Source organism: Phragmites australis, chromosome 2 (genome assembly GCF_958298935.1).
Source record: "Phragmites australis chromosome 2, lpPhrAust1.1, whole genome shotgun sequence".
Lineage (NCBI taxonomy): Eukaryota > Viridiplantae > Streptophyta > Magnoliopsida > Poales > Poaceae > Phragmites > Phragmites australis.
In genome coordinates this window covers 42,248,153-42,265,957 of record NC_084922.1, presented here as the reverse complement: position 1 = coordinate 42,265,957, position 17,805 = coordinate 42,248,153, and the positions used below count along the sequence as shown (strand labels likewise).

At 41.5% G+C, this 17,805-nt stretch overlaps 1 protein-coding gene across 1 annotated transcript; it reads left to right on the top strand.

Annotated features, from left to right (window-relative positions):
• Positions 1–11,401: 11,401 nt before the first annotated feature.
• LOC133908979 (ABSCISIC ACID-INSENSITIVE 5-like protein 2) lies at positions 11,402–15,395 on the top strand. The gene is made up of 4 exons (XM_062351232.1): positions 11,402–11,704; positions 11,840–12,787; positions 12,996–13,067; positions 14,971–15,395. The coding sequence occupies exons 2-4, from the start codon at positions 11,939–11,941 to the stop codon at positions 15,049–15,051; spliced, it is 1,002 nt and encodes a 333-aa protein (XP_062207216.1). The 5' UTR covers positions 11,402–11,704; positions 11,840–11,938; the 3' UTR covers positions 15,052–15,395.
• Positions 15,396–17,805: the final 2,410 nt, after the last annotated feature.

Below are 17,805 nucleotides of genomic sequence, written 5' to 3'. Positions count from 1 at the left end.
GATGTTGAGATCGAAACCCCCAATTAAATATTTTTTTTTCCAAACTGAGAGCTCTGTGTTTTAAAAAATCGAACATTCTGACTAGATCGGAACATCCGATGGAATATTTTTTGGCCAAACCGAGAGGTCGATGTTTGAAAAAACCGGACCTTCCTATATGGATCGGAACATCCGATCGTGAATATCGAAACATCCGATCTGACCCATATCCGGATTTTTGGGATGAGATTGATTTGGATTTGAAGATAAATTTTGATATATTCCGACTCAAAATAGGGTAAGATCAACCCTTTCTATAAATATAAACGACCATAGTCGATTAAGAGCATTCAACATCCAATCAAACAAATACAATTTACTTTACCTTTCTTTTTTATCTCTTTTACCCTAGTTCTCTTTTCCAACTTCCCTATTACTTATTGTTCTTGATCTCGACAACTAAGAACAAATTGTCTGCCATCTATGTTCTGATGGGTTTTCTCTCGAACATGGGTGATGACGAAGGTCCAATAATGCGGCGCCACGACTAGGGTTTCTCAGATGTTGCCTCTCGGCTATTATGATCAGAACATTCGACGCCGATCGGAACATTCGACTAGGGGATCGAAACATCCAATCTAGTATTTTGCGCATGAAATACTCAATGTTTGGTGTGATATTTTTTGGTATCAATGCCTACTTCAAAAAGAACGGCCATTCTTCAAGCCAAAGACTAGGAAGTAATTAAGCACTTCCCGCCTTGTAATTAGAGTTCTTGTTTAGATGGTCGCCATCATTATTCTACCATCAAAGGCACCACTCTTTATTCTATTGCGTCTCCTTTTCTTTTCTGATGAATATAGTAGCAGTATATCACTGTCACCCTATCGCCTCGTTATACACTATTGCTAGTGTGGCAGGTGATGCAAAATAAAGGGGTTTTTGGTTTTTGACCCTAATATGCTAAGTGAAAATTTGATTAGAGACTAAATCAAAGTAATGCTAAATTTTAACCGTCAAAATGATATTTGATTTGAGGTTAAACCAAAATTTAGCCAGCAACAAATTTTGATGGATGATTTGGTCACCTAAGATTTATTTAGAAACACTATAGAAAAATTTTAGCTGGCTAAATTATTTTGAGACATAACTAAATTTTAGCCTCAAACCAAACAGAGACCAAATTTTCATAACTCAACCAAAATTTAGCTTAACTCCATTTAGCCCCTAACTAAACAGCCCCAAAATGCCCATGAACTCGCCTGCCGGCTTGCCAAATCTCATCCCTCACCAGAAAGTTCCAGAGTACTAATCAATCGGCAGCTCAAAACGAGTTGCGAACAAACATGTATATTAGTATATTAGTATTAGCTGATGTCCAAGTCCTAATCAAGACTGGTTACTGGTTTAATTTGCAGTATTACTGACTTTAGACATATCAAGCTAGCTTAAAGTACAGGGCTCATTAAAAAACGCTTGGCGAAACAGAATATACCCAAGTGCCAACTAGATGCTCCCAATGTTCGTATATTAGTATTAGCTGATGTCCAAGTCCTAATCAAGACTGGTTACTGGTTTAATTTGCAGTATTACTGACTTTAGACATATCAAGCTAGCTTAAAGTATCAGGGCTCATTAAAAAACGCTTGGCGAAACAGAATATACCCAATTGCCAACTAGATGCTCCCAAGTACTGTTCACAGGGGAATTTAAGCTGACCCCATTGCCTAGGGATCTAACAAACTCCCAAATTGTTAGATATTATATCTCAAAGTTACAGATAGATTTATAGTTAGATACGTTCGAAATAGTGGGTGTAAATTAATAGAGCTTGTGTGAAAAATTAATAGAGTTTGTCTGCAATGGTTTTTTACCTCCATATTGAACAGTTTTTTACGTTAAAATCCGTGACTCCCAAGCCCAATCTATTCCTAACACAAACTTTCTTTTATAATGCTTGTTTCATAAATTGTTGGTTTATAACAAAAAGGGTTTGAGTGGTTAAAGCAATGAGTTGGCATCTCGAAAGTCAGAATAGAATACTACGGCGATTGTGCTTGGTTTGTTTTAGTGTGGTTTAAGTAATCCCTAGACTGAAAAGGATTTTTAAAAATAATATTATTGTATTAGAAAATTAAAAAAATAATAGTTAAATTTAAAAAATTGCAAGAATAGATATTGTCGGCACGCGAAATACCGACAAGAGACTTGTCGGTATTCCACATGCCGACAAGCTACATGACATTGGATCCAAGGTTTGTCGGCACGCGGAATGCAGACCAAAGGCTTGTCGGCATTCCACGTGCCAACAGACATCTGGGTAGAAAAAGAGTGTCGCTGGAGCGAATAGCCTATAGGACTATGGAATACCGATAGGTCTGTCGGCACTCCATTTGCCGATAGCTATCTTTTTTAATTAATTTTTATTAATAATTAGAGAATATAATGTCTTTATTGAAAGATTTTTATTAATAATTAGGAGAATATCATATATTTAATGAGACATTGCTAGAACTCAATGTGGATCCTATAAAAGAAGTTAAAAAAGTTATCTAAACGGCATCACGGAGTGGTTCATTTTTTGCTAATTTTGATTCAGTGTAATTTTATCGATATTTCTTTATTTAGTTGATGTAAAATTGTGTGAGTAATTTTTTTAGTGAAGTAGTATTGGGAGGATACAAAATCTAATTTTTGAACAATAGTAGTTGTAAAGCACAATTCTCATAGTACTCGACACGGATGTTACATATGCTAGTAAATATTACATAGGACATAAGGTTTATCGTCGCTACGTGAATGGACCGTAACCATAAAGAAATGACGACAACAAATATTGGCATGTACAGTATGCTTAAAGACTAACCTAATAGCGTGTCACTAGTAAACTTAACATGACTTAGAGAATGAAAATAGATCGGGTTACAATAGATGCTCTCTACTGAGCGCACCTAGGATTTGTCTTTCTTCAGGCCATCGCCCCCCCCCCCACCTTAGCGCGATGAGCCCTCTCACGCTTCCTTTCCCTCTCTGCTTCGCGTGCTTGAACCGTGTCGCGCTCCTTCACAACATTCCTGATGCGCTTCTCCTTATGTCGCTCGTACTCACTGCATTTGTAAGCTTCCCTCCTCCACCGCATCTACATGTCCACCCACCGCTTCTGTTGCTTATTTTGCTCCATATCGAGCTATTGCATGAAGTCGCAGATAGGTGGAGGAGATTGGACAAAGGAAATAAGAGGGAAGATTAGTAAGAGAGTGCATGAAATCACATGGAAAGGCCCACATGAGTGATCTATGTCGCTATATCGGTGGGTACTCGTATGGTCCCTGTCGAGTCTTATCGTACTGGTAATTGGCACATATGAAGAAGTGTAGATCATAGGTGTAGGAGATATCCTGGGACTCGCAAAGCCTACAAGGGTCTCCACAGAAGCATATCGGCGGTTCAACACCCTGGAATAAAAATCTCTTAATGTTTTTTAGGTGGGCTTGGTGGAGCTGAGGAATACATTGCAGTTGAGAGAGCTGAGGAATGAGTGGTCTATCTATTGATGAGGGTGGGGTTATTTATAGTGGCTGGGGGCTGGTGCATGGACTGAGTGCACGAGCTTGGATGGGCTAGAGCATAGGATTCCCTGTGAAAGATGAAAAAGTTATGGCATGGATGCTTGACAGAGATTCGCTGTGAAAGCTGTTGCGGTAACGTAGTCTTTTGTTTGAACGATGCTACGCTTTAGGATGGAACAAGAACACATGTAATAAAACCATGGTCGATAACATAGTAACGACATAAATATCATACATGGCATTCTAAACACATAATAGAAATAACATAAACATGTACAAGTACTGTCTAAAGACGTGGTCAAGGGGCGTTGCTATGGCCAAGAGCGTGCTTCTTGGGCACGCCTGGCGCCCTCCGCCAGTCTGTTGCTCTATGATGTACGTGGTCGGTGGAGTACGTCAAGGGGTCCTGCGGAGGGTGCTGAGGCCATGAAGCGTCAGCAGGGTGGCAGGGTCATCCTATGATGGTTGCGTCGGTGGAGGTGCCACCGCTATTTGTGATGGGCCCTCCTCGTTGATTGGCTCCGTCAACTAGTCGTCCATCAAGGAGTACGACGAGCCAGACACTGCATCGAAGGAGGATGGAACTATTGCATGGTACAACTATGTCAAATGTTGTGCATCACAGTATAGTTGACTTGAAAGATACAATCCCGAGTGATACCATTAGTAGTGACAAACCTGGAATGGAAGCACCCGAGAGGAAACCAGGAGTCGGCATGTATCGCAGCCGTGGTGGCTGAGATGACGAGGTTGATTCCGTGTGGAAGCATGGCGACGTAGCCCAAGCGCGTGACAGTGACCTAGTCTGAGTGGTAGGCTCGACGATGTACGATACCCTCAGGCACGAAGCACGTCGAAACCCGTCGAGGCAATGTCATGCCAGCCGACGCGGACTGGCCATCAGCTTGCCCAGGTCAACCCGCGATGGGTCTAACTCCCAGCGGTCCATGAAGTCTAGTAGATCCGTGCTGACATCCCTGCACGTGTCCGCCTGCAATGAGAACACATTTAATAATAAGAATGAAAGTCAATACAATGAAACATCGTCACGTACCATTGCGTGGGTATGCCGCTGCCAGCTCCATAGCGAATGTGTCGGTGACCTCCGGCTCGTGATGCGGTGGCTCCAGAGGCATTAGGAAGCACATAACTCACATCACCTCGTGGAACCAGCGCAAGTACGCGTCCTGCATCCTAGGGTCATAAGGCTCACTAGGGACATGGACGTGTGCAGCCGTCCGCCTAGTCGTCCACCCACACCTGCAACTTACCCCTCCAAGTTGCATCGTACACGATGCCCTGACCCTTCTACGTCATCCTATAAGACAAAGTTACGATTACGGAACTTCATACATGAATAGTGTAGAACCTGTAACAACAAATACTTACAAGTGAGTATTATCCGTTGGTCGTCGTGGCAGCGGAAAGTGTTGGTGATACCCGAATTGCCTGAACACTTGTCTGGGTAATGGGGCTCGACCGTGACAATGAACACCAGACGTCACTGTGTAAGCAAGAAAGCCTGGTCCCTGCGGCACAAGTCGGAGAGGCCAAGAGGCGTGTGCGTCATGATCGCCCCGTGGTCATACGGTGTCCAGCGCACCCTATCCATCTGTAGCTGGTCGATGCGGCAACAAACTGAGGGTATGAAGAGTGTGTCATTGTCATCGCCCACCTCGACTGCATGAAAAAGAAAAGTGTCATGCACATAAGCATCACGAAACAACAGTACTAAAAGAAATTTGTTGACTTGTAGTACTTACGTTGCGCTTGCACCAGAGGGAACCTATCACAGGGCCGTCCACTGCGTCATGTAGGCCAAACTCGTTGGGAAAGTAGAAAGACTCATCGTACACATCGTACGAGCTCAGGTGTGGGTGCCCTATGTCAAAGCGCTCGCACGACCACAGGGTCAGGAGCAAAGGACAATCTGTGATCGAGCCAGAGTCACTCCTCCTGCTGCAGGCCTCGCACAACGCCCAATACATGTGCGCTAGGACCGTGGAGCCCCAACTGAACTGAGGGACCTTCTCTAGGGGTGTCCACAATCTGCTGCACGAAGAAGATGAACCGCCTGTCGATAATGTCCGCGTGCGTGCTGGTGAAGAGGACCCACTCAAACAACCAGAGCAGGTACACCTCCAGGTGTCATCGCACTCTCCAGTCCTCTGACTCTATCATCAGGCGATCCACCTGGAATTGCTAGACCCAGGCCTTTGATGGACCGTGGGCCGTGTCGAAGGCCACCTAATCAGGCTGCTGACCCTCAGGGATGACTCTGTGGAACCTAGCGAAAAGCTCATCCCTCCACTCTGCGTGCACGTCCGGCCTGAGCATAGCAGTCCCCACCATAGGCAATCCAAGTAGCTTGGAGATGTCGTGCAGCATGATAGTTATCTCACCTACAAGCAGGTGAAAAGTGGGTGTCTCTGGTCTCCAACGATCGATCAATGCTATCAATAGTGCCCTGTTAAGGGGAAACCGGGGGGCCCGGTCCCTAGTCGGGTTGAGTAGATGAGCCAAATGAAGGAGACCCTATGCCCTCAACCTACGAAAAATAAAGAATGTGAGTAAAATGTCTAGTGATGTACACCAGCAAACATATAATGCACAGAGTTATTACCTTAGGATCCAACGCTGGTCAAGCCTCCATAAGGTGTCTGGAGTATGTAAGTGCAAGCATGGGTACAGGTATGTGCCGTCCAAGTGTGTCCGATGCGTCGCATCGATCACAAGGTCGATGAGCTCCATACCTACAAGCAAAAAATATATACTGCATAACATAAAGAATACGACAAGCACATAGTAATGCAATGCAGAATATGCAAAATAAAAATTGAAAATGAGAGAAATAAAACCCATTTCTCCAGTGGTTCGTGTCTGATCCAGTTGGAGAAACACTTAACTCTCCTTCTACCCTTCCTTCTCCTAGTCACACTCTGTGGCTCAAGTGGTAAAGGCTCCAGGCCCTTGGGCTCCTCCTCCCTTGGTATAACTGGTTTCTTCAAAACTTCGTCTATGTACTTTCCAATTAGTTTATCTAGTTGTTCCCATAGTGCATCAAACTTCCTCCTTTGGTTATATTTGCACAACTTCTTAAAAAGATCCATCGGCCTCTTGCTCCTGAATTGTTTGTAGAAGTTTGCTCTGAGATACCGCATGTACCAACGGCTATACAAATCTGGCCACAACAATACCTCACCCGCACCACTCTACAATGTGTTGATAGCGTTCAACAAGCCTGCATAACGATCGTGGAGTACACACATATTAGGCATGTTACCAACAACACCTCTCTTAACCCACTGTAAGAATCATAGTCGACTATCCGTACATTCACGTTCAACGAATGAAAAAGCCAAAGGCACAACCTGGTTCTCACCATCTACCCCGATAGATGTGAGTATCTGGCCCCTGTATTTGCCTGTGAGGAATGTCCCGTCCACACACATTACCGACTGGCGATGTCGGAATGCCTCGATCATACAGCCGAACGACTATAACACCCGTTGAAGAACTCGATCTCCAGCCTGATTGACAAAATCATGAATAGCAATGCAGATGTCTGGGTTCCTACCTTGAATAACCTATAGCAATGAAGGCAAGTTGTGGTATGAGTCCTTATAAGTGCCAAACCTCTTCTCTAACACATTCTATTTTGCGCTCCATGCCATGTCATATGAAATATCGTACCCAAATCTGGTGTTGATAGCATGCATAACTCCAAAAGGAGACACACTAGTCTTCTTCACTATCTCTGGGTACATCACATTTGCAATAAAATCAGTGCTCATGTTCCTATATGCGTGTAGAGATTGGCTAAAGTTGCAAGCATGTGGCTCAACAATAGATGCTAACCATATTGTGCTCCACCTCGACAACAATCCATGAACTCGCCAAGTGCAACCTTCAGCTAAATATTTGACTTCATATGTTTGAGAATTAGATATTATCACCTTGAACTCCCTCGCCTCTGAGAAGAACCATCTCTTCACTGCATGCTGCTGATGGACCTTGTCATAAAACATTCGACCTTTGGTCAGCACAATGGAAGCATACTCCCATGCCACCTCGTGTCCATCGTTCACCGTTAACTTCTCCAAAGCAAAATTCGACCATTCTTCCAGAATTCCTACACCTGAGTCCACAAATATGCAGAACTCGTCATTATCTGCCTCCATCTGGTCCACTAATGCCTCGTCCTGCTCTCCCTAATCAGCATGCATCGTGACCTGATTTTCTTCCCCGTCGTTACGTTCTTCTCTTGCAGTCTGTATTTCAACCGGTGCACTAGTCTGTAGGGGTACCTCCAGAACCACACTCTCCTGCATCTCCTCATGGACAACATTTTCACCCACAACTTCTACGGTGCTAGGTCTAGCTTCTGTGCATCCAACATCACTTGTTTCTACACGGATACAGTGGGAAAAACCATATCTCAACCACAGTGATACAAATTGGTGCCATTGCTTCTAACATGTAATCTCTAAGAGCTCCCACTGCCAGCCGGTTTCTCGACATCTAGGAATCAGAACCTTCACCGTCAACTACTGATGTGTCGGACTGAGTTACAACAGATTATACAGCCAACCTAATACTTGAGACCACCAAATCTCTCTCGGACTATGCAATTATGTGTCCACACACTGGAAGTTACTCAGATCCAACTAACTGTCACAATGCATGACATATACAAAGCCATAAAAAACCCTAAACCCAACTACGGTCGACATTCCTGATCCAACCACCATACTATACTCCGTCATGTTAAATAATTATAATCAACATATAACAGTTACGACCACAAATTCTATTCAACCTCATCATTTGTATTCTACATATATCGTTCTAAATGTATTGACACTATATCGTTCTAAATGTATTGCTGCAAAAAACAATTACTCAATTCATAACAATTCGACTTCAAACTACTAAAGATTAAAAAATTACAAACTATGTATGCTCTATGCTAACTTATCTATTATACACGTATCTAAATTTTCTATTGTAAATTCTAAATGAATCATATTTTTCTCCTTCCATTCTAAATATAATTCATATTAAGTAACATTTTTTAACTCTACAATACCTAAATATTTGAACTTTTTCAACTACTCTACTTTTCTTAACTAACTATACTATATTTTCTATATATAGCTAATTTCCGAATCGTACCTACTCTATTCTAAATTTCATATCCTTATTCTACTAAATTATCTACTCTACTAGACATATCTCTAACTATTTTCCTACTATTTTTAAAGTATTTCTAACATTAGATTATCTAAATATTCAAACTTTTCTATATACTCTAAATTGTTGAACTACCTCAAACTATTATAACCTAAATTTTCAAATTATACTAAATTTTCTACCTAACTATACTAATATTTCTAACTATTGTAAATTTGCAAACTAGATCTACTCTATTCTAAATTTTCTATCCTAACTTTTCTAATCAATTCTAGATTTTTCCTACTCTATTCTAGATTTTTTCTACTCTATTCTAACTATTGTATACTAGTTTTTCCTACTCTATTCTAACAACTCCTAAATTTTTCTAATTTTCTAAGTATTCCTATTTTTTTTTAACTACATCTACTTTCTAAATGCTCTAATTTTTTTAACTAATTCTAACTATTTCAAAGAAAGAAAAGAAAAACCTTTACCGGCCATAGTTGCTCCCCGCTGCTCGTCACTCAAAGCCGTGCGCCGGTCGCCGCTACTCTCGTCAGACGCCGCTGCCTGTCAAACGCCTCCGCTCGCTGCCGCCCGACCACACGCCGCACGTCGCCCGCTCGTCGACCACCGCCTGCGATGTGTACGGTAGCTCGTGGGAGAGGAATCCGCGGTCGTGGATTATATAAAGGTCTGTCGGCAGACTGCCGCCCGACCGCACGCCGCCTCACGCCACCCGCTCGTCGGCCACCGCCTACGACGTGTACGATAGCACGTGAGAGAGGAATCGGTGTTTGTGGATTATATAAAGGTCTATTGGCAGACCGCCCGTCGACCGCACGCCGCTCGTCGGCCACCGCCTGCAATGTGTACGGTAGCGCGTGGGAGAGGAATCGGCGACCGTGGATTATATAAAGGTCTATCGGCACGTGTCTGCCGACAGACCTAATATGGCACCTGTCGGTATTTAACGTGCCAATAGGTCATGACGCGTCACCTGTTGTTACGTAGAATACCAACAGGCTGGTACGCTGCAAAAATATCCTATGTGGCATACCCTTTTAGGTCGGCCCACAATATGTCGGCATTCTACGTGCCGATAGGCTCTCGGACCTAAGTGCCACATAGGTTGTCGGTATGCGGAATAGCGACATATCCCTTATCGTTATTTCGCGTGCCGATAAATACCTATTCTTATAATTTTTTAAATTTAACTATTATTTTTATAATTTTCTAATAAAATATTATTATTAAAAAATATCTGACTGAAAAATCTCTACTCCCTCCGGATGCCATAGACTAGGCTATGTAAAAGAACATGCTGGAAATGGTTGGCTGTACAATAGCGTGGATCCAACAGTGGTAATGGGATGCAAGGTCAGATTCATCCATGAATTCGCCCTGGTTCTCCATAGAGCGAAAGGAAAAAACTTCCCAAGAATTAGAGAATGGATGGGCTCCATTTCATAAATTTGTCTTGCCTTTTCTTGTTTTACTTCGTGTTTTTAGATAGCTTTGCTCCTTTTCTTTTCTTTTTCCCTATGTACATACACTTTGACTTTAATATATTCTATTCAGTGGCGGCTTGCTCCTCCTGTCTCGTAAAAAGCAGTATAGTTTGTCTAGCTAATAATGAGTATAGTTATTGTAATATTTTTGAGAGAAAATCATTAGCACGTTTATTCTAAAAATATGAAGTGGCTAATTTAATATGAAACGTCTAGTTAAGAATTTGGCTAGTTCAACTGATATGGCACCCGTATATTGTGGCTAATAGCTAGAGTTAGGGATACACTTTTTTTACTAGATCATTATGTCGAACCAAAACTCACTTAATTGAATTAATCAGATTTTAAAGGTAAGAAAAACAGGACGCAAATAAATTAAGACAATGACCTATAACTAATCATCAGATAACCACTTATATCCCTAGCTTAGTTCATTGAAACAGTTCTATTCTCATTTGCATAAAAAAAAACTTCCTGCACTCCAACTTCGAAATGATGCCTACTTTTTTTCGAGGATAGGATATTCTATTTTATATCGGTTCACCACACTTCACGATCCAGATATTTGTTTAGTCATACCTTTTCAAAAGGCAACAAATCAAGCATCATGTACAGATTTTTTTCTCTAAAATATTTCCTAGTGCACGATCCTTTCACTTGAGTACAGGTAGACAACTGCAGTATCGCTCATCCCACCCTGGCACCTTGTATGGATTTTGGTCACTCAAATCAAACCTTCTTAAAAAACAATCTGTCCTCATAGAGCATACATAGTTAACCTTTTAAACTTTATATGTAAGCACTTAATATGCAATATGTGCTTGATATTTTTCCCATCAAAAATAATTTTAAATCTTTCATAGCATTGTGTATTTGTATGTTTCATGATTATTTTGCTGATATACACTGGTCAAAAATTAGAGCCACTATGGAGATAGTGGTGATGTCAGAAATGCTAAACAAAACAAATAGGAGTGGACACGGCTGCAGCCTAAAACTCAGCATCTAGCCATGTCTTGGAGACTTTTTTTCCTGACCAGAAGAAGACAAAAGCGTGAAGCTCATTTCCTTGCCTTTTTCAGTTTTTTCTCATTCTGCAGGTGGGGCCCATCTCTGAGTTCTTAATGACCCTCTACAGCAGTTTCGAGCCTATAGTTACGACTACTACTTAACACCAAACAAGATCCCTCTTCCAAGCCCCAATGGTTTCTTCTCCCATGGTTTCCTCGCGCACCAACCACATGGCCTCCTCCTCCTCCTCCACCCCCAATGGCGGGTGCTAGGCGGTGGCGCCCCCCCCCCCCCCCCCTGAGAAGTTCGGTCGCACCAGCTAGCTCTCGTCGCCTGACCCGCGCCTGTTCCGCTCGAAGTAACCACGGTCCGACGCGTGCCCCTGGCGAACCGAGAGGCGGCTGCGGCGGCGTCTTCACCGGCTACGGCGCCGGCGAGGGTGGCGCGTCTCACTGGCAGGTAAGCGCCTCTTCCTCCCTTTCCCATCACTAGATGGATTCGTGTTAATGTTTGCCCTATTTTCCTTTTCCTTTTTATCTGTGTCGGGTTCATTGGCAGTTGCCTGATGGTTCTCCCTGTATTATGGATCCGCAGGCTGTGATCTGACAATCTGTAGATGTGAGATTTTTCTTACTTAACTGAGCGACAGTGAAACGGAGACCGGTTAGCGTTGTTCGTGAAATCTGTTGGTTCATGGGAAGTCAGACAATGGCATCACAGGCTGGGGGAGGAGCAGGTGGGTGCGGAAGCCGCGGTGCCGGCACGGCGCAACGGGGGCAGATGCAGAACCTGGCAAGACAAGGGTCTTTGTATAGCCTTACCCTTGATGAGGTGCAGAGCCATTTGGGAGAACCCTTGCATAGCATGAACCTTGATGAGCTGCTGAAGAGTGTCTTTCTTGATGGTCTGGACCCTGATGGTGCCGCCACCAGCCAGTATGAGCCGAGTTTGGGCCTCTTGCGACAGGGGAGCATTACAATGCCACCTGAGCTCAGCAAGAAGACTGTGGATGAGGTGTGGAAGGGCATCCAGGATGCCCCTGAGAGAAATGTCGAGGAGGGTGGTCGGCGGAGGCAGGAGCGGCAGCCGACACTTGGGGAGATGACGCTTGAGGATTTCTTGGTGAAAGCTGGGGTCGTCACTGGAGGATATCCGAAGGACTTGAACGACTTTGGCAATGTGGATCAGGTTGGGAGTGCTGGGGTTGCCCAATTGACAACTGGGGCACAGTGGTTAGACCGCTATCAGCAGCAGATTACAGCTATGGAGCCTCATAAGCACGGGCAACAGAGTATCCCAGGTGCTTATATGCCGAGTGGGTTGGCCCTTCAGCCACTGAATGTTGGGCCGGGTGCTATTCTGGAATCAGCCTACTCTGATGGCCACATTACCTCACCAATGATGGGTGCACTTTCGGATTCTCTGACACCTGGTAGGAAGCGTGGTGTCTCAGGAGATGTAGCAGATAAGTTGATGGAGAGAAGGCAGAAGAGGATGATCAAGAATAGGGAGTCAGCTGCTCGTTCAAGGGCTAGGAAGCAGGTTGCAATATATGTTTGCTGCCTTTCTATGTGTTAATATTCTTTTGTTCAGCAATTCTCTAGCTATAGATCAATATTCATGAAGGTTTATTAATGCTACTTGCTTCAATTAGTTTTTCTTGTGATATGTGAATTGAAAATGTTATAACATGATGACTTGCTGTGCTGTTCTTCTTTGGCTTATATCACCTACATTGTATTTGCCACAGGCCTACACTAATGAACTTGAAAACAAGGTATCTCGTTTAGAAGAGGAAAATGAGAGGCTAAAGAGGCAAAAGGTACTTTGTCTTTTTAATACAATTTCATCAGAATGTCATCCCCTTTTTGCTAGCAAGTGTTGTTTTTTTCCTCCATGCTTGGTTGGTGCACTTACTAAGTAGTCTTTTCCCTTTTATCATCACTTTCTGCCTCTGAATAGGAGTCAGACTATCTGATAAATGAAAGGGAATAAATGTAATTACTCTAACTGACAAGTGTGTCTGATTTTTAGTTCATATTGTTATGCTAGCAAGTGTTGTTTTTTTTCCTCCATGCTTGGTTGGTGAACTTACCGATTAGTCTTTTCCCTTTTATCATCACTTTCTGCTTCTGAATAGTAGTTAGACTATCTGATAGTGAAAGGGAATAAATGGTAATTACTCTGACTGACAAGTGTCTGATTTTTAGTTCATATCGTTAAGCTACTATCAAGAACTGTATTTACCAAACATCACTAACCATTTCATATGTTAGGTTCGAGTTTTGCTTTATATTGTGGGTTCAGGCTTCAGTTACACAGATGTATTAGTAACATTATAACTATTGTTCCTGTCTTTATATACTACTGTTAATCTGTGAATATGCAAGTGGAATCGTTATGTATGTCTTAGTTGCTACTTCCTAAGGGCAACCTGATAGTGGTACTGCACTTTATAGTTTATGCAAGTACCCATTCATTTAGTAAGTTGCTCGATAGTGTTACCTATCGAATTTTGGTAACCTTTGATCCAACTCCTAAACTAGATTCACTGGCTCACAGCTTAAACTTAATTTCTTGCTGAAGAAATATTTGTTTAGTTTTTTTTTTCCAAATCGAGTCTGTACCCCATTTCCATTACCCAAAAGAGAAGCGGAAATACAATTGTCTGTGTTTCCAGAACTAGGTAAGGAAAAGAAACAGGACTGCAGGGAAGTTCAGCAAACACTAGGCCTATCTACCTGATTCAAGCAGACAACCTAGGAAAAACATGGGTAACCTGCAATGATTACAAGTTTTTCAGACCTACTACTTTAAGGACCAAGAGATAAACAATGACGAAAGCTGAAGATTGTTCGCCATCTGTCCTCAATTCATCTTCTTCATTCTCCTGTCTTGCCTCGCAGTCTAGACCTGGAAGCACCATCAGAGTAGTTGGTTGAGCCGAAATCACCTTGCATGTCGCTTGCATCATTTTCTCCACGCCCTTCAAGATCATGCCATGTAGATCGCCACCATAGAGACCCGCCCGGTATACAATAAATGAACATGCATGACAGATTATTTAACCTGCTTTGTTCCGGGCTTTCCAAATAGCCCAGCAAACAGCAAACAAACCCAACGTGTAGACAACAGTGCCATGTGGCAACCAGACTTCAATCTCCTGCCAGAATTGGGATGAGTTTGTGGGTCTATTATCAGCTCCAAAAACAGCTCCCCACTATTTCCCAAGCAATTCTAGTAACAGGACAGTCAATAAATAAATGGGGTGATCTATGTTTAGTTAAAACAAACAAGCAAACAACAACAAATCCTTTGTCCCAAGCAAGTTGGGGTAGGCTAAGTGATCTTTGTTTAGTTGCTTGTATTTTTTAGTCTTCTGTTTGATCCCGACAACATTAGATGGCTATTTCGTTACAAAATGAGTCAGCTTACATATTGTAGTAAGATTATCAGGGATCGAGCAGGTTGAAGCAAGTTTCTGATATTGTATGCTCGCAATACATTGCTTGTGTGGGAAAAAAGGAGATAGCCACTTATAGAAAATTTTCAGCCCCAGAGATTAATTTAGCTACTTGCAACTAATTTGTTAGGCTGATTTCTTGTTTGTTTTATTCAATTCAATACAGTTCATATTCCTGTACTTCAAAGAAATTAATGATGCATCTTTGTCCAATCTACATTCATATCGTTGACTTATATACTCTGTTTTGCGTTATCTTCAGGAGTTGGAGAAAATACTCTTCTCTGCACCTCTACCTGATCCCAAGTATCAAATCAGGAGAACAGGCTCAGCGGCTTTCTGATAATGTCCAGAATATCTTGTTGTGTAGATTTTTAAGTGCCGTGGCTTGTAAGTTTTGCCTGTTTGGTTTAGAATCATTTGCTAGCTTGGGAGTTTTTGGCTTATCCTAGCTCAATGATCTGCTCTCTCTCTAGATTAGCAGGAGCCTAGTATGTGCTGTGTGAGCACGGCCCTTCCGAGGCCTTGCTACTAGCCTAGTATGTAAATCTGCAGGACACATTTAGATGCTCATAGCTTTGTTTACATGGTGACTTACCCTGCTCTTCTATGTGTATTATTCTGTTCTTGCGAAAACTTGCATTCTGCCAGATGGATACATATAAATATGAGCAGTATGGAACTTTAGTTTTCTGTTACCTTAGCTAAATTGTTTTGATTCTGGTGCTCTTTGTTCTCCCATCTCCTTGCTATACTATATATCAGGTGATGGTGGCCAGTCAGTTTCTTGATGAATCTTCTGGGAGATTGTCAGATTGGCTTAACCAACTATTTTGTTTGTCGAAATATTTAACTCTTTTTAAAATATATGTGGGGGCTAAGAATCACTTTGAATCCTCGTTACCACATATCTGCATCATTATACTCAACATCATCATCTGTTGGAGCCTTTTTCTTTTTACATATGGTCTTGTCGCTAATCAGGTGTTAGATGCTGTTTCGAGCTGTACTGATGCAGCGTTATCTGCTGGCGAAGCGTCTTTTACTGTGGTCCGATAAGACGTTGATGTGTTTCTCCTTCCCAAAAAGAAGACGTTGATGTGTTTTTACCATTACAAAATGTGAAGTATTTCTACTCTAGATTTCAATGGATGTCAGCTTAATTACGTAATTTGATTAATACTTCCTCCTGTTGCAAATCTAGACTGTTTTAATCTTCTTAACTATTCTTTAAATATAAGTCATTCTAACTTAAACTTTTGGGCACTCTTTTTTTTTCTCTTTCTTGTCCTGTTCTTGCTTAATAAATGTTTCAACTCATAAATAAATGAGTCATCTTTCCTAATGTTATAAATAAAACACGATAGAATAGATCAGGAGACACGATTTTCACGTGAAAAATACTTGTGAAAAAAAATATGGGCATCAATTGGTAATCTTTATTATATCAAGGATGTGTAAAATACAATATATTATAATAAGCGTTTTAATTTTTTATGCAGTTTACAAAATATTTTTATATGGGTGGACATATGTGACTCGAGTCTAATATAGACTATCCAGAATGTAAACTGAATGTGTCCCTTATATGGTCCAACAAAAATTCGAATCACAATCTTACAAACTCTACCTTGAGATAAATTTTATCTTATAGCAAAAAAAAAGCATCAATAAACTTTCTTCCATAATACATATCACTGGTGCCAAGTCTCTAAGACTCAAACTGTAACACTAATTAAACTTGAGCATAGCTTAAATTTAATAGCAGAAACTATCTTTGTCATCATATCAATAGGATTATCACGAGTGCTTATCTTGTATATTTTAATATCATCTTGAGCAATAACATCTCAAATATAATGATACTTCACATCAATGTATTTTATTCTTTCACAGAAAATATTAACGCAAGAATTATCTTCACAAAGCTCAGTGTGCAAACCTCTTAACCAAATAACTTCTTTGCATATTTCAGAAATAGTCATATATTCAAGCTTCAATAGTTGATAAAGTAATAGTAGCCTATAAACATGATTTCTAACTAATAACATAACCACCAATGTTGAAAACATAATCTGTGAGAGATCTCCTCTTATCCAAATCATCAGCATAATATGAGTCAACATAACCAACAAGTCAATCTCCAGATTTTTTAAACTACAAGCAAGCATTAGAAGTACCACACAAATATCTGAAAATCCACTGAACAAATTTCCAGTGCTCCTTGCTAGGATAGCTATGAATCTACTACCAACACTTAGTGTGTGAGACCCCTTTCTCGGGATTTCTTATGCATCCTGTATCAGTGTCTGGATCAAATAGCTGATACACATAGTATAACAATTGTAGTATCGTAGTCAAACTTCATATATAAAGTATTAAAGTTAGAGAGTACACAAGGCTATAACCTATATTGTATATTACAAACCTGGCCTAACGACCAACAAAAGCACAACGGAAGACAACGACCCAAAGCCACAAGCAGCTAGGGTGCGAACGTGATTTCTAAGTCTACTCTTCATCCTCGTCTTCTCCTCCAGTGAAGTTGGCTTCAATTTCCTCATCTGAATGACAGCAAGAGTGAGTACGGAAGGTACTAAGTAAGCCTTATACTACTTCAAGTGTTTGATAGATGCATAAAGGTAATTCAAAGATAAGATTTTATGGTTTAGTTTTAAGAGCAAAATAGTTTATGCAGGGACTCAGTTGTATTCTCTACTGTTAACTTTAAAACAATTTGAAGTACTTCAAAACCAAGTAACAAGTCATATGCGGGGTTTTTTTTGTCATGCGAGGGCCTATACCTCACTCCGCGGTCTATATCATCACATCTGGTGTACATCTAGTACCACGCAAATCCTAGCGGATTTAGCCAGTAACCTCATCTCACGAACATCTAGTCCACACACTCACACATCAAGACACACGCACCCTAAGTCTAGTAAAAAAGGTTCTGCCTTCGTATGTCCATGACTGTGGATATGGCTATTCGAATAGGTTTACACTCTACAGATGTTGTACACTATACCCACATGATATGCTCAGCCTCCAGCCGTTGTAAGCAGATGAGCGAATCATACCGAGATACTTTAATCAC